Genomic DNA, 23,569 nt, shown 5'->3' on the forward strand with positions numbered 1-23,569 from the left:
CTCCGCCCTCGCGCCACGGCGGTTGCTGGCGGCGGCGCCGCGTCTTCCCGCGCCCCGGGGCGCGGGGGCAGGCAGCGCGCGGTGGTTTTCTCGCCGCCGTACGTGGGTGGCGGTGGCGGGGAGGGAAGTCCGGTCCCCGTGGAGTTTGTCCGTCCGTCCGTCCCTCCGTCCACCCGCCCGCTCCCCTCTCGCCCCAAGCTCACCCCGCTTGGCGCTCCTCGGCAAATGGCGGCCGCAGCGCAGCGCCGCCGGGGCCGGTGCTCCCCTCGCCGCGGGTCCCCCGCACTGGCGGGCAGGGAGCGCTGTCTCCTCGGGAAGGAACCGGTGTTCCCCGGCGCAGGTGTCGCCGTGCGGCACCCGGGGAGGCGCAGCCCGCCTGGCAGAGCCGGGCCGGGCCGGCGTAGGCGCCCGCCTGCCCGTCGGTAGCGTTACCGAGAGGGTCCCCGCGGCTCCCGTTTTCTGTTAGCACAGAGCAGCCGAGGGTAAGAAGGGGGATGTTTGGAGGGTATTTACAGCTTGTGCCGGGGACGCGGGCGTGCCTGCTGGCTGCCCGGGAAGGGGCTCGCACCTGCAGGGTGAGCCGTTGGTAGGGATGGTTGAATGCATTGCTGTGGTGCTTGAGCTCCTGAGCTACAGGAAGGGGTTTTTGGGGGCTGGAGGTGTCAGCACCCGCCTGAACGACGGCTGTCCTCAGAATGGAGCCCGCGTCGTGTACAAGAGAGCCGTGAAGGTGGATTGGAAAGAGTCGGGGTTAACTCTGACGACATCCACGAACTCATTCTGGTCCCATCGGCGTTCCCTGGTGGGATGTGCACAGCCAGGAGCCGTGGTGACCTCTGGTTTCCCAGTGATCTCTTCCGTTACAAAACTTGTAGAGGCGATCCTTAGCGGCCGAGCTGGATGCTGAGTTGTGGCCCATCATAAGTACGGAGGTACCACGCGTGGGTTTTCTTAGATGTACTGTCTCTTTCTACCTGCAAGGCTTGTCTGAGCAGAACTGAGCCTGTTTCCTAGGACTTCTACCAACATAGAGATTTGATCTAAACTTAATGGATATAAATTTGTTTTGTTTAATGTTACTGCTTACTATCACAAACTGTTTGCAGAATAGTTTTAGTGAATTTAATACAACTGAATCCCTAAGTTTAGTGGCAAGACCAAGATCAGACACGTAGAATTTCTTCCTCGCAGGCCGTGATAACAACAGCTTTTAAAAAACTTTCGGTTAAAATTGTTGATGTGTGGTTTTTGGCTTCAAAAGCGATTATTTTACAGATAATAGACTTCATAGGTGATATATGTATGGGGGGGATTCTATTTTCTTGGTTCTTTTGGATATTAACAACCCCTAAACACATGCCATTTCTCACACCACCAATTTCTCAAAAACAAGCTCAGGTTGTTTTATTATTCTGAGCAAATTTTTTGCAAGCATTTTTTTTCCTTATTGAAGCTGAGGCAAGATTCAGACATCTTAAAAAGCACGTGCAAGACGCTTTTGTCAGTACATAAAGGAGAGGTGTGACTTTAACATGCTTGTTTTGGTGTGTATTTATGTGAAGGCTGCACTCTAAAGAAGAAAATGTGTAGGTGATAAGAGGTGTATGATCTAAAGCTTTCTGTGGAGGTATTGGTCGGAAATGATTGAAGGATCCTAAAGCTGACTCTAATATTGCAGGCATTTATACACGTTAATGATGTTGCAGTAGTTACCCCTAACTTGGGAAGTCAGGTTGGTCGTGCTTAGGACCTCTTTTATTTCTGCAGCTCTGAGCAAGCACATGAGGGGACAAGGACAGAGAGTGAAATGCAAAACTCATTTGAGTCATATTGTGCCTTGAACTTCTTGAAAATGTATACTCTGCCCTCAGGAAGCAAAGCAACTAAAGTCAGTTGGGAAGAGCTGGTATTGGAAGATTTGGTGTATTTTATGGGAATAAATTCAAATAGAGATTTCCAGATCTTGCTGTTTTATTTAAAGGGCCATTTATGACTTTTACAAGTTGATGGTAAACCTCCTTTTAACCAGAATTTAGTTTCACTCCAGGCTTTAAACGAGCAAAGTTGTTGATAGTGTGTTAGAATGACTAGAAATGTTTTGCCTCTGGTTGGGTACAGAGAACAAATACGAGATTTCCTCACTTTCTGTGCTGTTTGTACGTTCTGAGCGACACTAACCAAAATGCGCATAATCTGTGCCATCTCCTGTGCTGTGATTATCTTTCAAATAAAGTTTATGTCCTGAAGGCAATCTCTGTATTTTTTCTCTGCATATTACATACAGGTTCTCTCACTCTCCTTTTTCTGACGATGCTTTGCTCTGCAAGTTGTCCCACTGAAGTCGGTAGGAGCAGTAAAAGGGTTATTATTCCATGTCAATGTTTTGTGTCCTCCACACGCAAACCTTCGGACTGTGCTCTGAGACTCCTCGTGCCCCAAGCACTGGAAATCTCTGGGCAGGGGGGCACAAGTGTGGTTGCTGGTGCAGTTCGGACCAAAGCCATTGTTTATTGGGTTCGAACAGAGGGAGAGTATAGACGGGACCAAGGCTTCAGCGAGTGAATTCCCTGTGAGCACGCTGCTTGCAAGTCTCAGGGTTTTGTCATCTGAATCCAGCTCTTGGACCTGCGGTTCACCTTGCAGCACAGAAATAGCCGGTGCTATTCCTCGCTTTTCGAGGGGAAAAGGGTTAAAGAGCCTTCCCTTTCACCTTGGGCAAATATGCAAGAAATACATTGGACAGGAACAGTACGTCAGGGTCCTGTTGGGAAAAGGGACAGCTGTTTGCTTTTTGTCCTCCCCCAAAGTACAATCTATTTAAATATTTACATGATCTCTTGCTAAAAGGCTTTTTCTTCCCTATACTTTTCTGGTTTATTATTAAGTTATGAATGGGGGAGAGGGAGAGATTTGTAATTGCTAATTCTTCCACTTTGAAAGAGTGTATCTATTGTTTTATTTACTCACAGAAATGTGGTAGTAGTGTTTTCTGACAGATTTAAATGGTTTCACTGAGGCTTGTGCTTTGCCATTTAATATTATTGCTCATTCTTTTCACATACTTTATATAGTTTTATAATCTTATTAGGTTATTTGAACATACAGTAAAAATAGGAAATTTCAGGCAATACAGTCTTGAAGGGAAAGTGGAAGACTAATATTACATGTAGATGATTTCAGAAGATTAGTAGTGCAGGTAATAAAGCACTTGTAAATGCAGGAATTATATATTCAGTATTTTATAAACGGTTCAGAATGGCCACTAGGTCCTTCGCTGATTAATACGCATCTGTTCTAGCCTTGCTCACACCCTGTGTATCTGTTCTGCGTAGCATCCCCTACTAGTCGCTGCGTCTAAAATTGTAGAATTATCCAGGGCATCTACTTCTAAGTGTTAGTTTAAAAAACCAGCAACAATTAATGCCATGAAACATGTCATAATGAATTTTATATAATTTCAAAATGAAATGAAATTAATTAATGACATGAAATGTCTTGGATTACAAAGCTCTTGCAGGGATGGGAGAAGTAAAAATGGAGCTCCTTGGGCTCTGGAGGAAAGACTTCAGCAAGTGGTTAGTATTACACCAAGGAAGTAAGCTTTTTAAATCCACAGATCATAGGAGACACTAGGGATAAACGTGTCTGTAGTATTTGCTGGACTGAGGCCTTGATCATTAGTCACAGTTCAAAATTAAAGGTACTTCACTTCAGTGTAAAAGGAATTTTACAAGGAACATGTTTTGCATGCAATAGAAACCTTCGAGACACAATGTGAAAGTAATTTAGCATGAGAGTTGCTATTTAATTCGATAGAAGACAGTATTTCATGTTGTCTTTTCATAGTCTTAATTTTGTCAGACATGCAACTGATGTACAAGAGCTGTTTGTTTTTCAAGAGTAGTATGTTTGTACCCTAGGTAGCTAGCCTTCAAGGAATGAAGAGTCACCCCTTTCTGTTGAAGTGGCTGACAGAGCTCTGAGAGGCTTTGGCAGGGTTGGTACTTGATTCTGAAAATTCTGCAGCCCTGTAATTGTTATTTGGGAAGCAATACTTACTCTTTCCTATAACTACCCGTATCCCCTTGTCAAAGACTGTGGCAAAAGTCGAAATTAAAAATTAAGCAGAAAATATATTTTAGTACATGTAGGCTGAGGTGCAAGAAAGCCTTTAAGTATGTGCCTGACTTTAAGTGGCTATACACATGATGGCACGATCTAAATCTCCAGTACAGCTAGATTTTAATTAGCATCCAGTCTTTTCAGTCTGGACGAGACCCGCAGTTTAATGTTGAAGTGACTTTGGCAACTACAAATCCCAGGGAGCATTGCCATCAGCAGGTTTGTGCAACCGGATTGGCATCCTGCAGGGGCCAATGGCAGGCAGAGGACTGAAGAAAATTCATGTGTGTCAGCTACCAGGATTGAAAAGCACTGGAGAGAGCTGTAGACCTGGGTGAAAATTGCCTGGGCAACTTTTAAACCCTTGTGTGAGCTTTGTATTGATATTATATTTTATACCCTCTGTGCTTTGGCTTGCAAAAGCCTGCAGGGCTAGTCCAGATGGATGCAATTCTGAACTGCAGACCAGATGACTTGGAAGATTACTACAACTTGTTAGGATGCGATGAACTGTCTACGGTAAGAGCCTTTCCCACCTCCCCTCCAGGTTAATAACATTTTGAATGTGCTTTTCTGTCTACAGGGGGGATTTGAAGTTGTTTATCGCTACCAGCAGGACTATTGGAAATGCATTGTGAACCTTCCTTCTTGCCACTTTTATCTTTTAGTGTCTTCCTCCATAAAGCTCAATTTTCTGATCTGTGTACTTATGTTAAGATCCTAGAATAAGGCTTATTATAAAAGTGTCTTATAAAACAGGGTTGTATTATAGATACAGCTGAAATAATCGTTTATTCATTAGTTTAGTTCAATGTGCGATATGGTTATGAATCATGAGACAACTGCATAAATTTAACAACATCCAAATAATATTTTGGAATATATTTTCAGTTTTAAAGGATGAAGAAAGCTATTTATATGCAACTACTACAATGAATGCTTGTAGCTGTAAGTTACTGATAATGCTATTGAGTTTCTCAGGTTTTATACATATTTTTTTAAATTTTCTAAACACTGTTATTCATTGGTTGGGAGGAAAACCAAAAATAGTATCTCCATTTATCTGCCCAGAGAGGTGGTAGAGTTACCAACCCTGGAGGTATTTAGAAGACAGGTAGATGTGGCACTTCGGGGCATGGTTTAGGAGACATGGTAGTATTGGGTTGACAGTTGGACTTGATGATCCTAGAGGTCTTTTCCAACCTTATTGATTCTTTGATTCAATGATTTTAAAATGCTAGTTTTAATGACATTCAAATACTAGTTTTACTAATTTGTTTTGGTAGCAGATACATACTTCATAATGAGATCTAGCTTGGCAATTGTCAAATGATTTGTAGCTAAAACAAGTGTTCATCTTCCTAAAGATGTCCACATAGCATTTCTTTGGATAGTCTGAGTTTGTGGTATGCTAGTATTTTTTAATCTAGTCGTTATATTAACTGGAATTGTGCTGTGATTTTGGAAAAGGAGTTTTGATTATACTGCTGTAATGAAGGATGTATTCAGTGTGGATAAAAGCTGTATTTAATCAGATGCTCTCATCTGTCCTGGTGGTCAAATGCTGGGAAAATACCTTTTCTGCCACTGAAAGCATACCAGTGACCATCTTTGATCTGTGACATAAGGCAATTTAAAGCTTTTCCTAAGATAACTCCTAAAAAGTCATCCCAGCAGAGGGCGGTGTTAAAGTTTCTCTGCAGGCTTTTTTGGAAGATGCTATTGCTCATTTTCTACCTTACACTAATTCCTTTAGGGCTCAGCAATTAATGAATAGTTATATAAGATAATGCTTTTTCAAATTGCTTAAAAATGAAATTAAAAAGATGGAATAAATGCTAATGGGTCCTGAAAATAATCTGCAAGTGTTATTTGTTGAGAGAAGCAGGAGATATTACTTGACTATTTTTGACATGGGAGTAGGAACTGCGATGACAATTTGACTGAGTACCGTGATTGCCGTCCCTCAGGATGGTGCACATTCCTCCTAACATGTAACAGAAATCCGAAGCATTACAGGTGTTTTGCAATCTCATCACTTTGTGCAGTCATGTATTTGTAGCAGCACAGGCTTCTTTAGGCATATACAGCACACTCCCAGCTGTGCTACTTTCAGCTAAGCTGCTGAATATTCTGGTCTTCATCTGACCTGGTTAAATATAAGCACAAATAGTATAAATTTCTACAGATTTTTCCCGTATTCAAGTAAACACCCATGTTCATTCTTGGCTTCTTGTAGGGCTGAGCTCATGAACACTTAGTTCATCTTCAGACTTGAGAGGAAGAGGGGAGATTTAATCTCATCCTTCTTCCAAGAACAGTGTTATTCATATATAGTGCGTATTGGATATCCTTTTTTGGTAAAACATCTCACTGAATATTTTGAATATTTTATATAAATTTCATATATTTTGTATAAACTTCTTATAAACTTTTCCTTATACTGATTTTTTTTTTAACCGAACACTTCCACGCTGCCCCTCTGCTATTGTACATATTTTAACTTTATAAAGTTCCCCTTTATATAACTAAGTTTTAGAGATGGTAGCTAGATATATAGCAACCGGTTTCAGCAAGTTCTTTGTGCAATGTATATATTTTTAAGTGTCTTACTGAGTGGAAATATATCACCTTGTATCTGTCACTCTGGAAGAAGTTACCAAGAAGAACAAAAAGTATAGAATTCTTAAAATACCACTGTAGACCATATTTTTCCCAGCATATGACAACAAAATTTGGCCAGCTAGTTGAGTTAACTGTGGTTTTATTCTAAGGAAAAAATGTTATGAGCCTTAATTTTGAATAGATCATTAAATTGTATATGGATATTAGGGTTTGAAGGATGAGGAATTTTATATAAACAGCCTTTCCAGCATGGGAAAGAAGAGTAGCTATCTGGTATCTCAGGGCAAATTGTTGTGAAAGCTTAAGCTGTACTGGAATGATACAAAGAAGTTTTGGCTTCTGAACTGTAATAAGAAGCAGGATACTTTGAAAAATCTGAAAAATTGAAAATCTAAGCTAGTGCCCACACCAGTGGTTTCCTGTATTTTGTTAACTGTTAAGATGTCTTTGTTTCCCCAGTGGTTGTAGTACTTCATGGTACGTATAAACTGTGTGGGAACTTGTAATTAACAAGTAAACTAACACATGCCAATATTCTAATATTGATTATAAATTTATTCTTTGCCAAGCCAACCTTTTTGCACAGAAAATTAATTTGACAGGAAGAATGTGAACGGCTAGTTATCTAGCTTTGGGGTATCCGAGATGGAAAAGTCATGTGGTACCAGCCAGGTTTCCTATGAAGAGGATATGGAGGAAGCCACCCAATCCCACAAACTTATCTTCAGCAATACAGAAAGTCTTTGCTTCCTGCAATGAGACTTGATTAAAAGTTAGAGTTGATTAAACCAAGTGAAGAGCAACTGAAGCGATGCATTTGGCCTGCGTGGTCAAATGTGCGGAAAGGGTTTCCACACACACGATCTTTACACATTCTTCTTAAAGCCAACTTGCCGTCTTGGATGACTGAGCTTCTCAAAAACAGGAATAAGGATGAGTGTGTGGAAAATGAAATTAAATAAGCAGTGTCACTGACAGATGGTTGTTGTTACCTATTTTGCTCGTACTAAAGCTTGTAAAAATGAATAGGAAAAAATCTTTCAGCATTCTTGATTGTTCCTCCCAACCCCTTTCAGAAAGCAAATTTGAAAATCTTTTCTGTGTGTATAAATTTACTGACTTTAAGTCTCGACATTCTGTTTAGGTCGAACAAATTCTTGCGGAATTTAAGATTAAAGCCCTTGAATGTCATCCTGACAAACATCCTGGAAACCCCAAAGCAGGTATGTATTCTTCCCTGTTCAAAACCAATCTGTTTTTTTTCTTACAGTAACATGACTAAGATATTAAAGTCAGCCTTAAAACTTTATTAAATATTCTTTACCCCAGTATATTTTAATTGTCATGTGTATTGAGCATATTGTCTTTAAATAGCAAGCTTTAATATTATTTTCTAACACTTCCACAATCCTAATTGAAAGAGCAGGAGGACGCTTTTTGGATTTTTTTTTTTTCCTAGGACTTTCAATTTTTTTTCTTTCTATGGTAGAACATCTTTTAATCCAGAAATTATTTATGGAGTGTATCCCTTTCTAGACCTATGAAGTTGGCCTGTTGCCATGCTCAGTGGCGTTTAAGTGCCATATGTGCATCAACTAGTTAAATTGCTTCCATGAACAAGCCCATCAGGAACACATTAGATGTACTTTAGTTTCTTTTAATGTAACTTAATGACTGGAAATAAAGAGAAGCCAGCACCACATGAGTAGCCATCTGTTTGCAGAACAGCAGCTAACATTTGTGTTTATGAAAGGGTGCAGCTCATCGTACCTGTGACGGCTAAGCAGGACCTGAGTTATCTGGAGACAATCTTACCCATTCATAACCACAAGATAGCTCTAATCAGTGCTCACCAATGTCTGTCTGAATAGTTTAGATTCTTACAGTAAAGGTTTTTCTGATCATAATTATGGTCCCTACCAAAAATTTGTTGCAGAACAATTACATACGCTTCTCATTTTGATTAATGCGCAACACCTTTCCTTTGGATTCTTCCTATTAGTTTAACTATAAACTGAACACCATAGGCATAAACTGAACACCACAGCCTACCTGCTTGTGTGAGTTTGACCTCACCCATGCCCTGCCCTGAGATAGCAGAGCTGGGAATATAGCAGATGTTAAATGAGACTTCACTGCCTCGAGCAGAGCTCTCAGCAGGGCTTGGCTTTCCTTATTGATGGGCCATCCTAGCCTACAATCAGAGGCAACAAGGTGGGGGGGGGTGGTTAAAAGGTGAAATAGGTGAGATTTTTCACTTCGGGATTCCCTGACAAGGAACCCCTGAGATCTGGTGTTTGAGAGACAATCTACCATCTATTAACAATAACCTGATCACTACTATTTCAATTATTCTAAACAATAGCACAAGTACCGATGAAACCAATGGAATCAACTTTGCAGAAAGTTCTGGCTGTTGCACCAAGGAAATAAGAGAGTGTGCCAGTGCATGGTCTTGTTCTGTCTGCACCCCACCCAGTCCTGTCCCACCCCCACAATTAATCAAAACTAAGTAACTCTAAGAGGGAGGCCAAGTGCCAAATGTTGGACTAGCTCTGTTTGTCAAGAAGAATTATTTTATGCTTCATTTACCTGAACATGCTGTGTTTACTTTAAATACCTTTTTACAGTGCTGGTGAAAGTTTACTTTATATTTTTTATTTCATCAGCTTAAAGCTCAGTAAAGAATAATGAAAGTAGACCTTTCATTTGTTGAAAACCAGTAACACTAGAAAAAGGAAACCTAATAGAACTGCCCCCTCAATCTATTGTCTAATTTATAGTTATCAATTTTGATTAGTGTTTGGGCTTAGTGTATTTCAAAAGAAATCTCTCTAATTTGTAAACTGGAATAAATGAATAATAATCACTGTAACATAGGTGACTCACTAAATCTTTATAACCCTTCTACAAATAGTAACATGCACCTGCATCCTTAGTAACCATTTAATGAAAAATTGCCCTGTAGGGAACAAGAAGAGCTCTCATTCATGCAGTCTGGTATTCAAAATAACATTTTAGCAGATGTAGAGAACATACCTAATAAAATGCACAAGTTGCTTCATTTGAACTAAATTTAGATTCCTCTTCTTGCTTGTCAATTTTTGCTTGCCATTCCCCCTCCCTCCCCACCCTGCTACTGTTTTCTTGGTGGTGTGCTTTGCTCTGACTTCCTTGCTGCTGTGGATGAGTGTTCTGTCTAAGCATTTACTCTAATTTCCCTATTTAAGGGGGTCTGCAGGGGGTGACTTGCGCCTTTTGCCTGTTGTAGTCTGTAAGTTTCTCTGAACTTAAATTTGGGAGATTTTGAAGCTGGTAAACAAATGAGCGTTTTAGTCTTCATTTGGAAAGGGTATCAGTTGTCCACATATGATCCTAAAGCCAGCCAGAACTTTGCAAAGCTGTAAGCAGAACAACTACATCCCTCTGTCACTCAGTTCTCCTCCTGTCTCCTCTACTCTGTTTGCTCTAAGCCACTTTTGGCAGCTCCCCTTTCACACCTGAATTAATTTCTTTGAAAACAGATACTGGCTTTAGTAGCTTTTTGGTTTGTGTTCTAGTGGAGAATTTCCAGAAGCTGCAGCAAGCTAAGGAGATTCTTACTAATGAAGAGAGTCGAGCGCGTTACGATTACTGGCGACGAAGCAAAATCACCATTCCGTTCCAGCAGTGGGAGGCCCTGAGCAATTCTGTGAAAACGGTTGGTGGTGTCTAAGTTTGGGCCTTCAGGAGGAGGGGGAGATAGGGCTGGTCCAGAGAAAATGTTGCAGTGAGGAGGGGGGTAAGTTACAACGCTTCTGCTGCAGTGGTGGGTTTTGGGGATGGGAATAGTGCAGAGTGATTCCTGCACTAAGGAAGTTAAATTCAGGAAAAGTTGGAAGGCTATAGAAGCCCATTCACAGTAGGGTTTTAGGCTAGTAGTTTCAGAGTGAATTTATCAAGTTGCTGCTTTTATGTGTATTATATTAAATTTAAGGGCTGATTTCAAATGCTTCAGCACACTTTGCTTTTGTAGGAACCTTTTATTTATTTTCAAAGCTAGGACCTTTGTATAATATATTTGCCTTTTGGTATATTGCTTACCAGATGCTATCTGATGAAACAGAGAGCTCACTGAAAAATCTAGAAGGTGGGTTCCTTGGAACCCTGTGCTTCACACAGGTCTTTGGCGGGGCCCTGCTAGGCTAGTGGGGTGATTTGTGACAGAGATGGATGTTATGAAGGTTCTTTACCCTCCTAATTTGGCTAGTGAGATAATTTGACAGTGTGTTTGTAGTGGATCCTAATTCCATAATGTTTGAATTTTCTTTTCCTGCCTTATTATGAATGATAGTTACAAGTCTACATGGTCAGATTTTAAGGCAGGTGAATAAATGTTTCCCTTGCCAATTCTGCCCGCGTCAATTTTGCTTACAAGAGAATTCTGAGAGCCTCTTCAACTAAAGTGTTATGCCTGAGCTTAAATGTTGCTGGAAGTATCCCATCAAGCTTAGTTCAGTTCCAAACAGAAGTCATTCCACAGACTTTTAACAGTAAAGCTTTCCAAATTGTCTTCTTTTCAAGGGGCACCTTGAAGTCAAAGACAGCTTTGAAAATGGATGTTTTCAAAGTCGCTCAAGCCCTATTAAAAAAGCTTCAGAAGTCATGATAGACAAAACTGGACAAAAGACCCTTAAAATTACTTGACGCATTTGTACATTTCATTCTTCATCCCCACCTGACATAAACTATCCTCTCAAATGCTTTTTGCAACACGTGACGGTGCTTTCCCCTGTCCTACTGACCTGCAAGCTTCTCTCTATATGTGCTTTGTTTAACCATTTATTACAACAATATAAGAAACAAAGAGAATTTCATTAAAAATCTTTTAAGGCATGGGAATTAGTTCTTTATTTGTTATTTTTGCATTTCTTTAGTCAATGCACTGGGCTGTCCAAAGTAAGAAGGACCAAATGCTGGAAGCTCCTGACTTGAATAATAGCAACAACATAACTAATGAGATTTGGACCCAACAGACTGAAAACAATGAAGACGGATTGTCAGATGGGAACAGGGAGCAAGAAGATGTTGCAATTCCTGATGTGAAACCACAGTCTTCAAAGAACCCAGACTCCCCAAGTAAGTGAAACCAGCAGTTACAGAAAATTGCAATATCCAGGGATTGGCCTGAAACAGAGGCTTTTAGTCATGAGAAATTCTTCTCCAGAATAATATGTTTAACTGGTAGCTTTTTAAATGTGGTTTTGCATTGGGGTTTTGTTTTGGTTTTTATGTTGTTTATTTAATTTTGAAGCTTTCCGACCTTTCTTCCTCCCTACCCCATGTTTGCTCACTTGTTTGCTAGTAAAACCAAAAACTGGAGAAGAAGAAAAAAAATTCTTCTAAAACCAGCATGAAAAGTTCAGTTTTGCTGCTATATCAAGATGAAAAATAAGGCAATTATTTTCAGTGATTTTTTTGTTTTTTTTTTTAAATAGCAACTTTAAAAATGTTAAATATTTAGGTATTTTATTTTTTTTTTTAAATCCAGTGTTCAGTACTTATGCACAGTTTGCATCTGATGAGTTAATGAGGACTAAAAATTGGGAGTTGAAGGCTTCTTTTTTATTTGAACAGGTTTTTAAAAATTTAGCACGTGCACCAGAATAAATGTGTATTTCAAAAGCTGTCATCTGGCCAGGTAGTATTTCCTGTCTGTTGCTTAGGTTAGTATGCCTGAATCAAAGTTTACTTACCACAATGGCCACCCTCTGTTCTGCTTCATCCTTCAGGAGTTTCATAATCTTAGGCTTATGTTATCAGAGAACTATTATTAAACAAAGTCCTGTCATTTCTTCCCAGCTTGATCAAACAGGAAATTAAGTTGAATGGTGAGGGTAGCAAAACCTAGTTTAATCCCAACCATTTGTGGAATACAGAAAACAAAGAAGGGAATTCTACAAACAAATGTATGTGATGCATAACTAAAAGTTTTATATTTAGAAATTGTGCTCTATAAAATCACACTATTTGCTGGTTTTGGTAATTAAATCATCACTGTATCCTTTGTAAATCAGTAAAATTGCACAGTAAATAAAACATCATCTTGTTCCTTGTAATTATAAAATCATAGAATAGCTTAGGTTGGAAGGGACCTTTAGAGCCCATCTAGTCCAGCCCCCCTGCCGTGAGCAGGGACATTTTCAACTAGATCAGGTTGCTCAGAGCCCCGTCCAGCCTGACCTGGAATGTTTCCAGGGACGGAGCATCTACCACCTCCCTGGGCAACCTGTGCCAGTGTTTCACCACCCTCATTGTAAAAGATATCTTCCTTATATCTGGTATAAGATCTAATAGTGAGCTTTCTTTGCAGATAGTCTCTTTCTCATAATTTTTTAAAGTTTTAATTTCCGTGGATTTGAATGGGAAAAATATCAAACCCATCAAATGCCTTCTTAATGTATCCAGTGGGCATATATTTATATTAATAAATGTTAATATTAGAATATATTTATTTGACAGGGCCTGTATGCATTTCAGTGTTCATACTTGATGTTAGGATGTTGATAATGCTTTTATTTTGGTTCAGTAAAATTTATTGTATTGGATTCCACTTTTAAACTGGGATATTTTCAGTTCCTGTCTGCTGGTCTGTAAGAATGACGGGCTACAACTCCACGTAGCTATTTCAGCCTGAATAAGAGATTTTAACACTAAGTCTGGCAATAGGTTTCAGCTTCTTGATATAAGAAGATCACATTTTAGTACTAACAGCCCATAGGTCATAAAAACATAGTGCAGGTTCTGAAAAACTCCTCTATTCCCATGTATGTTGAAAGGGCCATCTGTACATTCCCTCCCCGCTGCTGCCTTTCATTTACATGGAGATTTTTCAAGTCTTTTAATATCTCTTCTTGTTTAGATTAAGCAAATGCAGTTTGGTCAATTTTTCTTTGTAAGTCCCCTTTTCCAGACTGCCGTCCTTCTTGCTGTTCTCCTTTGGACTCTTCCCAACTGATACAGATCTTGAAGTTTGGTGTTTGCCTGAGTTCTTGTTCAAATGGTGCCAAGGATACAGAGGTTGTCCCAGCTAGTCAAGAGCAGTGGAAGTGACCAATTTTTTTACTTACTTTTTAGGGGAAGACTATCAAGTATTAATTCAGGCAACTTAGTTTTATACTTGTTTATAATAAATTACTTGCCTTTCTCTTTTTTTACCCTCAGGATTTTCAGACGCAAATTACTGGCACTTGCGTTTCCGCTGGTCAGGGGATGCTCCATCAGAGCTTCTGAGGAAATTCAGAAACTATGAGATCTAAAATGCAAAATAAGCATGAGATCATCTGTTCAACCATTCAGTATTTTTTTGTCAGCAGTTATGTTATTTGTATTTTGTATTCATTCATTGTGATGTGAATGTTGTTTGAATAAATGTCTTAATACTGATTTGTAAACACGTGTGCTGTAAGCATTGCAGATGGAGGTCTTCATGTTTAACAAGCAAACTTTAAGCAAAGCCCTTTTCAGCGGTAACATAAAGTGATTTTATGAAGTTATCTAACATCGTATATATTGTTTCTTGTATTCTTAAATATTTGTGTAGTGAATATTTTTTCTCAATACTGTGATGTTACAAAGGATGTACTCTCGGTAGAACCAAAAGTCAGTGTTAGACTCCAGCATATCATCCTATTCAGTGATGATCTTCCAAAAGCTATATACAATGAACTTTAATCAAAACCATGCTTATTTCTCAGCTATATACTCTGGCTCACTTCTCCATTGCATTGTACTTACTGTAGTCATTTATAACACGCGCGTGCACAATACTGTGACAAATTTAACTTGTTGGAGAATTTTGATCTTACGATATAGATGAAATAAGATCCAAGAAGGTCACTGTGACAGACCAGGCTCTCTGAAGAATTACTTGCTTTCTATCTTAACAAGTACACTTTTTGCACCAGCTATTTATTTTGGAAGGCAGTTTCAGAACTCCACTTCTCCAGTTAGCACCTTTCTTCTTCTTGAGACTTAGTGGTGGACAACTGATACCCCACGTATGTGTTGCCAGCATTGTCCTGTGGCTTAAGAGCAATATCCTTCCCTGCTCTGCCTGATAGATGGGGTCTTATCAGGGTGTTGTATGGTGAGGAATGAAGAATCAGGCCAGTAAGCATTAATGTGTACAAAATCTCACATGAAACGTTTTTTATATTTTAGGCAACTTTTCAAATTCTACATTGTGTTTGTTTTGTATTTGCTTTCTTCTTTGTAAACCTGGCTAATATGTCAGGTATTGACATTGTGGTTTTGTGCAGGCAAGTAATTCCATCAGCAACAAATAAAACTGCATGCATACAGGAAGGGGTTGTTTCCATTTTTTAAATTGCAATCCTCTACCCACCACAGAGATTCCTTTTGAATTTCTTGTTATTTGTCCCCTCAGTGGGTAAAAGCTTAAGGGAGTCTAGTTATGAATCTTGGGCATTCCATGCAAAGCCTAATTTGAAAACTACAGTCTTTTCCCAACATGGAAAGAATATTACATCTGTCTCTCCCTGGAGTGACATGTTTGGCTGTACCATGCAGGGGTATGATGTGCTGAGTGACCTATTGTGCTTCTCCTCTTTGGTGTCAGAGACTCAAAGAATGGCAGGGGTTGGAAGGGACCTCTGGAGAGCATCTTGTCCAACCCCCTGCTTGAGCAGGCTCCCCCAGAGCAGGGGCACAGGGCCACATCCAGGCGGGGTGGGAATGTCTCCAGGGAAGGGACCCCACAGCCTCCCTGGGCAGCCTGTGCCCCTGCTCTGGCACCCGCACAGGAAAGAAGCTTTTCGTCATATTGAGGTGGAACTTCCTGTGTTCCAACTTGTGCCCGTTGCCCCTTGTCCTGTCATTGGGTGCTATTGAAAAGAGTCTGGCCCCATCCTCTTGACACCCACCCTTCAGATATTTATAAGCATTGACATTTGCTATAAATTGTAACACAAGTGCTGCCAATGGAACCCTGATAATATGTACATCTTATTAACCTCATTAGTATATTTATTCTGGTGCCAGTTTTCTTTACAGGAGCTGATAGCCCAGTTAATGCTGGTTGTGTTTGTAGCAGTTTATAAAAGCTCAAAGTACTGGTGTTCTGCTGATACAGCTACATTGATCCTAGATGTGATGGCATCAGTAGCAATAGCTATTTCTGCAGCGCATCATCCTGCTTATCCGAAAATCTCTTTTTTTTTTTACTCTACATGCTTCTCCCTTGCATATTTTGCAGCTGAAAACATTGAGATGAGATTAATAATTCTCTGTAATATCTGCCAAATGTAGTAGCAAATTTTCTTCTAGTACATATTCTACTTTCCTTTATATAAAGGTACTTGCTCAAGAAAGACTTTCAATCCGTTTTATATGTAAAGAATGTCAAAGAGTAGTAACAGAAGAAACTGTAGTTCATGTGAAGGATAGAAAGCAATAGGGTACAATTTTTCTCTCTTCAACAAAAAGATGGAAATGCAACGCCTCTGAGTCAGATGGCAGCTCAGATTCTCCTCTCCTCATTTCACTTGCTCATAAAGGTAAAAGGGGGTAGTTGGATGGTTTAGCATCTAACCAGCTGGTTTCCCTTGAGAAGTGAGTATACAATAGACCTTTGAACAGCAAACTGATTTTTCATGTCATTAAAACTGATGTCATTATTAGCCAGTTATTACATGGTTTGTTTTAGCAAAGCACCCTTAGATATTTGTTCTGGATGAATAATTGCAGATATTTGGAAGCCTCTTAGCCCAGCGAAAACTGATGACAAAACTTGCGTTTTGCAGCATAGCTGCTAGAGATCAGTATTCTAATTTGTGTTTGCCCTAGTGAAGGGGGCAGATTATTAACTGCTGATCTAGTACACCATTCAGACTTTTTTTCTATTTATGTATACATTTACCTTGAAATGGTCCAATTTTCTTCATTTCTCAAATAAAAATTCCCAGCAGAGCAAACCCAGAGGTACTGAAAAGCAAGAGGAAGCTGTGCAGCCTGTTTTACTTTTGGGACAGCACTGATGGGACCTGACCTGTTGGCCAGTAAGAACAGTTAGCTGGAATGAGTGGGCAGCCCTGTTCTCCCTCAGGTTAGAAAGGAAAAAATAAGCGCCTGACAGATTATTCCATTTTAGATCATTTAGAGCCCACCCCCCCCAAGTATTAAATGCTTATACTTTTTAAAATATATTGTATTTTTAGAAGTTTTTTTGTTAGTAGCATGAAAAGTTTCAGCAAGTGTCTCACATGACATTATCCATGATAATGTGGTGCCCTAGCCTTTGCACTGATAAGCACATAACATACTTAACATGCTTAAGTATTAATTAGAGCAGGGGTTGTAAGGTAGATCTCTCAAGCTCTGTGAAGATGTGATTAAGAGACAATAGAGTCAGGTATATATGGTTTTTCAGTGGCCAATAGAGGCCTTTCTTTGCAAAGTAGAAACAGATGGGGTGGGGAACAGCAACAAACCCAGATACTATATATTACAATTAGGACCTGTGAATCTTGAGTGGGAGGGCAGCTACTTGCAAGGAATGGTAAGGTCCCCTTTTCTTTAGCACTCCCTGTGAGTTGTTCAGGTAGGTAGCAAAGGGTCCTGAACCTTCTGGGTATCTGAGGGGGTCTGACTTGGTGTGTGCTTCCACTACACAGTGACTGAGCATTGGTGTGCTTGAATGCTTTGTTAGCTATAGCTCTAAATGACTTAGTTTAGCTTGGTATGAAATTAAACAGGCCTATGAAGTGAGCCTAGATCTGCTGGAGTCTAGTCAAAAGTATTGGTTAAAATTGGCCATTACTGGGCTTGTGAGGGCTGATGAGATTTCAGCTGGAAGTTCTGAGATAGCAGATGGGGATGCAGGTGGGTGATGATGACAATAAAATACAGAGCACAGGGCATGTTTTTTACTACTGTGTTTCTAGGTCTCTGAAACTATCAACCAGTATTGTAATATCAGAAATCAAGCCACTATTTAGCTAGCTGTTTACAATGAAACTGAACAGCTCTGGGGGGGTTCTTGAATTATTTAAAACTAATATGTCTGTAATTACTGCTGTCATGCCTGTTCTTGTACAAATGTTGAATATATAAGACTGAGAGTGTTCCAGTTCTTCACAAACTTTTTGTTTTGCCAGTATTTACCAAGTTGTTTTGCCAATGTTTCCCAAGTGGCAAGACAAGAGTTAAAGTCTTGATGATGAATACAGATAGTATATGACTCAGGGTGTGTAATGCTAAATGATAGGTAAGGTTGTTTCCTGAATACTTGTTTTCCACTTTGAAGGTGGGGGGAGGAGGAAAAGGCAGTTTATATGTTTTATAACAGAAGCAAGTATCCTGATGATTAAAACAGATACCGGGTAGCTTTAATTTCCTGAGTATGAACATTGCTATCTTACACTTCCATATCCTGAAATGAGCGACAAGACTGCTGGGAAGGTAAGCAGTGAAGCTGTTACAAAGCTGATGAAATTACCCAGCAAAAGATAAAGCAACTCAGTAAGCTGTCAGCTTCTGTCACTGGCAGATGGGGTGATATTTATCAGTTAGTTTATGCTGGGTATTTTTATTGCAGCCCAGTGTATGTGCTCTTACTGCTGTTGCAAAAGTTGCCAAGCCCCCCTTCCCCTGCCCCCCCGTGGTAGGCACTGTATGTTTGTTCTTTCACCTTCACTATATTAATCTCTTCTCCCTCACATGTTAATGAAGATGAGACTCTTCATGTGCTCTGTTTGTCCCAGCTTTGAAAGACTTATGTTCAAGTCATTACAGTGGCACACAATGCAGATTGGGAACCTAAATATGTCTTAGCTCTCTGATGGATATCATAACCTCTTACAGGTGATGGATGCTGCAGAAAATGACTTCTCTTTCCTCTCTATTCAGTCTTCACGGTGGTTTGCTCTTGCTCCCTTCTCCTGGTGGGGCAATAAGGAAGAGGGGTTACTTCTGGAAAATGAAATTTGCTGCCAATGTTTGGAAGGTTTCCAGCCTTGATGTGTGATGTAGTTCTTAGAGCTTTGGACAAAATTATTTGCTTGCTGCTGTGTCAAATATGCTTCTCTGAAAATATCAAAAGGCTCTTGGTACCAAAGGCAGACAGCTTGTCTAAGGAGATGTCGTTTGACTCTCAGGCACCAATCCTTAAACTACATTATCTTTGTCAGGATTGTCAGAGCTGGTCCTTTACTAGCAGTTCATTTCCATGGAGCCCCCAAATTTACGCTGGGCAGAGGACTGCCAGCTCCTCCTCTTTCTCATAAAAAACTTTGTGTGAATGATATCGATAGGGTGGGGGGGAGAGGCAGGACAATGAGCAGAAAGGTCCAGAGGAGTAAGAGGCTATTCCAGATGGTTGGGCCTTGATGCCCTTCATGCTCCCCAATATGTGCAGTCCTCATGTTCAAAGGCTCTGAGTCTTCCCCAGGACTCCCATGTGCATCCTTAGCCTGCCACTGCCAAAGGACTAGGCTGCTTGCTTCAGTGTGGATAGATGTTGGAGCCTGGAAAAAGGAGAAAAAGGAGCCTGGGCACCCTAAGCATCTCTTTGCTTAGCTGGCTGGAGGCACCTCATTCCCTGACGGTACTGTGCAGTGGGCCTGAGCCAGGTTTGGGAACAAAAACTGCCCAAGTGGCAGAGATATGGAATGCCATGTTTAGCCTGTGTGTACCTTTTGGGGTCTGGACTCCAGCACCAGATTTATTACTGCCTTGCTCTTTCTCACTCGTATCTGCTTCCTTTTTTAAACCTCAGCTGAGAACAGAACAGTAGCATTTTAACTCTTTGCTACAAACTGGAGATGAAAAGTGATAGGAGGAGAGCACTGAACCTGGAACACTAGTGCTGCTGATGTGTATGTAGCTTTAGCAGGCTGTTTGGCAGTCCTTACTTACAGTCCTTCTGTAATAATTAAAAAAAAAACAACTGCAATTAAAACCATATGGTTCTTCTCCTTTAGTGCCTTGATGGGAACATTTTCATAAATCTTGCTGATGGGTGAGGGTGGGAAATAACTTGGGTGTTTGCTGCTGCTCTTTTATTATTTCAACTGCAAATGTTGGGGAAAATCAGTTTCACAGAATCACAGACTGGCAGGGGTTGGAAGGGACCTCTGGAGAGCACCTTGTCCAACGCCGCTGCTTTAGCAGGCACACCCAGAGCAGGGGCACAGGACCGTGTCCAGGTGGGTTTTGAATGTCTCCAGGGAAGGGACCCCACAGCCTCCCTGGGCAGCCTGTGCCCCTGCTCTGGCACCCGCACAGGGAAGGGTTTTTTCTCATGTTGAGGTGGAACTTCCTGTGTTCCAACTTGTGCCCATCACCCCTTGTCCTGTCATTGGGTACTATTGAAAAGAGCCTAGTCCCACCATCCTGACACCCACCCTTTAAATATTTATAAGTATTGATGAAATCCCCCCTCAGTCTTCTCTTCTCCAGGCTGAAGAAGCCCAAGTCTCTCAGCCTTTCCTCATAAGGGAGATGTTCCAGCCCACTGATCATCTTGGTAGCTCTCTGCTGGTCTTGCTCAAGCAGTTTCAAGGAGAAGAGGTTCACTGAATGCAAATACTTCCTTAGACAGAGGAGTTGTTTGTTACTTTTCTGACAGACAGGCCTGTTATTTTAAGTTTTATATTGAAAAATAACCACATCTTTTGGTGTTGGTCATTTGACATTTCCATCCCCAGGAAGGTCCCAGTAAAAAGGACACCCTGAAGTTGCAAACTTCTTAATAAATATTTATTGGGTTGGTGCTTTTTCTTAAGATCTATTAAAGCAATGAAACATGTCTTTTAGAAATAAGACACTTAAAGTGGTCAGTAAAAAAACTTGCAATTTTTTTTTCCACTGCAACACTGAAGAAGGACGTAGTGCAAAGCTTGCCCACTGTGTTTAGTATTTTGAGTCTCTTAATACTGTCTTTTTATTAATTTGGAATGTTACCCATAACTGCATTACACAAAATGGTGTTTCATCTGTTCCAGATTACAGTGGTGGGTGGGATCTTCAAGTTGTAGAAGAATAAAAAGAGTCTAAATTCCTGGCTGATTAAACAAAATTGAGCCTTATATGTGGAAAATAAATTATATTTTTTAATTTATCTGTAATTTGCACACTCACTAAAAAACTTGATGTTTTGCAGAGTGACTAACATGTACCGCGCTAAGCACACAGTTTTAAGCTGTTGCTGGAAGACAAATACACTAAGGTGAAAATAACACATGTACTGCACCTTAGCAAAGGGCGCTTAAGTCACTACTCTTGAATTTAAAAACTGTCTTTTCTGTCACATCTGAGGTAAGTTCTCACATGTGAAGGTACCTGCCAAGGGATACTGGAATCAGACATCTTAAGGGAAATGCCTAATGTTATGGTCATGTATTACACAGTACCACTGTCGGTTATCTACCAGTTTAAAATTCCCTCTGAAGTGTAACCTCTAACACTTGCATGTTCCCCAACAGAAACAAACAGAGCAAACTGACATCCCTGGATGCCTTGTTAGGGAGCACTTTGAAATATTAATTTTGCTGCCAGCTTAAACAACTAGTTGTCCCCCCTTTCTTATTTTTAACTGAGCAGGGATATTTTGATGTTTCCTCTTCTTCCCCTGCCTCTGTCTTCTGGTTGAATTCAGTTGCACTAACAAAACATGATGCTAGAAAGAATGGGTTTGCATGTGTGTTTGTGTTGGATTTACATCCTGTCTTTATGACAGATAGGAGAGAAAAGTGGTTGTTCTTATGCTAGCCTATTTTGGCCTCTATGGAAATGGCCTTTTTCTTATTTCCAGCTTTCTCTTACCTGACCTTGCAAAATTTTCAGCCCTTCACTAATGCTGGGGTCATACATAGGAGGAGATTGACCCTTTACCACTCAGATGTGTCGGTGGGGTGGGTGGCGTGGGGGAAGATGCTGCCTTATGCTTTTCCTGGTTATTCGTTGCATAGTAACTTCTGTGGGGAATTTTTCCCCGCTCATTGCTGGATTGTGGGGGTGGGTGCACTTCATGCCAGTACAGAAGGCCATGAAGGACAGGAAAAGATGATGTCGGATCCCCTCACTGGAAGTCTAGGAGTAATCAGACCAGCTTCCTTCATGAAAGGGAGGGTTCAGAGTAGCAAATATATTTAATAGAGAGTAGCCTGCTGCTGACAAGAATTTATTTTGTATCAGCTGTAGGACATGGGGGCAGGACAGTAGCCCTCTGGGCAAACTGGGACACTGTGTGTTATGCATTGGATTAATCTTGCACTTTGTGCTTGGAAAGTGCCTAGTGCCTGTCCTGTCTGCAGAGGACCTAGAAGGTGAGCTTTGGAAAGAACACTGATCCCAGTGCACCCTTCTCCCACCTCCACAAGTGCTGTTTATCACAAGGTTTTAGATGCAATGCCAGAAGCTTGCCCTGGGAAGCTGCTCTGATACTACTTTTATTTCTGGGCAGAAGCAGAGAAGGAGTGTGTAGGAAGGGTCTAGCAAGTTGCAATAGGATGAATACTGTTGTTGCTGCAGAGGCACGGTTAACAGCGAGAGAACACGTGAGGAGTAAACCCTGCACATTACAAACCATAAAAGAGGATGGGGGTGAAAAAAAACGCACGCCCCACCGGGCCGCAGCGAGCAGGGTTCGAACCTGCGCGGGGAGACCCCATTGGATTTCAAGTCCAACGCCTTAACCACTCGGCCATCGCTGCTCCTGCTGGCTCCCTCTCCAGGCCGCAGCCCTTATCAGGCAAAGGGGAGGCGCCACCGCCCGCCGTACCGCACCCAGATCCGGGCCCCGCGTCCCGCCGGGCCGGGGGAGCTACCGGGCCCCGCCGCCCCTCGGGCCGCCCCCGGCCCGCAGCGCAGCGCAGCCCTGCCCGGCCGAAGGTGCTGCGGCACTGCGCGCCCCTGGGTTTCAGTTTTAAAACCATTAGTTGTGCGTGGGGAAGCAGACGTGTGTTACCGCTGTCACCCGAGTTCCTTCTTTCCTTTCTCCCCGGTTAAAAGAATTCCATTTTGCTCAGCAGCTCGAGTCAGTGCGAGGGCTCTGCGCAGCGAGGCTGGACGCAGTAGTGCCGCCCTTCGTACAGCGATGTTTCGCTGCATCCGCTCTCGCTGTTGAGCAGGCGGCCGGCGCAGGCCGCTGTGCTCTTTCTAATGTAGGCAGTAACTCCAATAACTGTCCCATGCAGCTGTTCATTACAGGAAAAATAAATGTCAATTTATATGCTGCTGGGTTTTTCGACCTGAAACGTAAAGGCTGAGTCGGCCCCTGTAAGTTAAGCGTGCCTGGGAGTGTTCGCAGGCCCGCTTGAATTTGCTAGTGAAGATGCAGCCAGTTACTACTACAAACACAGTAATTGTTAGGCACTGCATTCACTTTTTACAGTGGTGTTAGCTTAAATTTTTTCCTGTTTTTACTAATTCAGTTCGCTCAACTATTACAAAAGTTCTTTATTGTATGACTTTATGTAAACTTATTCACTGTAGGTATTACATTAATTGTTTCAGCAGTAGTGTAATGGAAATTAAATCTAACTTGACTTTATACATATGCTGCAATGGGTAAAAACAATAATTTTCCTTTCCATCTCTTTTTGCAAGGTATGTTTATGCTCAGAATTTTACCCTATTTTCCCTCCTATAGTCACAGCTTTTGTTAATGCTTCCGCTCCCCCCTTTTTTTAAATAGCTGGGTTGATGTTGGTGATTGTGCTTTTCCTCCCAGTTTTTTTGTATGAGTTACTGATCAAGAAGCCCTCTTAATAATTCTGAACATTCCTCGGTACCGAAAATATTGCTGGATTGATAAAGATCT

At 41.1% G+C, this 23,569-nt stretch overlaps 1 protein-coding gene and 1 non-coding gene across 7 annotated transcripts; one reads left to right on the forward strand and one right to left on the reverse strand.

Annotated features, from left to right (window-relative positions):
- The first annotated feature begins 22 nt into the window (after positions 1–22).
- DNAJC12 (DnaJ heat shock protein family (Hsp40) member C12) lies at positions 23–15,089 on the forward strand. 6 transcript variants are annotated; one of them, XM_064464720.1, is made up of 7 exons: positions 115–482; positions 695–932; positions 4,546–4,641; positions 7,892–7,970; positions 10,308–10,447; positions 11,664–11,865; positions 13,951–15,089. In XM_064464720.1, exons 3-7 carry the CDS (start codon positions 4,564–4,566, stop codon positions 14,043–14,045), a joined length of 594 nt encoding a protein of 197 aa, XP_064320790.1. In that variant the 5' UTR covers positions 115–482; positions 695–932; positions 4,546–4,563; the 3' UTR covers positions 14,046–15,089. The 6 variants fall into 6 exon arrangements, 5 of the variants coding, with proteins under 5 accessions (XP_064320794.1, XP_064320790.1, XP_064320791.1 ...); XM_064464719.1 differs by lacking the exon at positions 115–482 and adding an exon at positions 3,925–3,997 and having other exon boundaries at positions 489–932; XM_064464724.1 differs by lacking the exons at positions 115–482; positions 695–932 and adding an exon at positions 23–98.
- Positions 15,090–22,378: 7,289 nt separating this feature from the next.
- Positions 22,379–22,460, reverse strand: TRNAS-UGA (transfer RNA serine (anticodon UGA)). The gene has a single exon. It is a non-coding gene; the product is annotated as a tRNA-Ser (tRNA).
- Between the last annotated feature and the right edge of the window lie 1,109 nt (positions 22,461–23,569).

This window comes from Phalacrocorax carbo, chromosome 13 (assembly GCF_963921805.1).
Source record: "Phalacrocorax carbo chromosome 13, bPhaCar2.1, whole genome shotgun sequence".
NCBI lineage: Eukaryota > Metazoa > Chordata > Aves > Suliformes > Phalacrocoracidae > Phalacrocorax > Phalacrocorax carbo.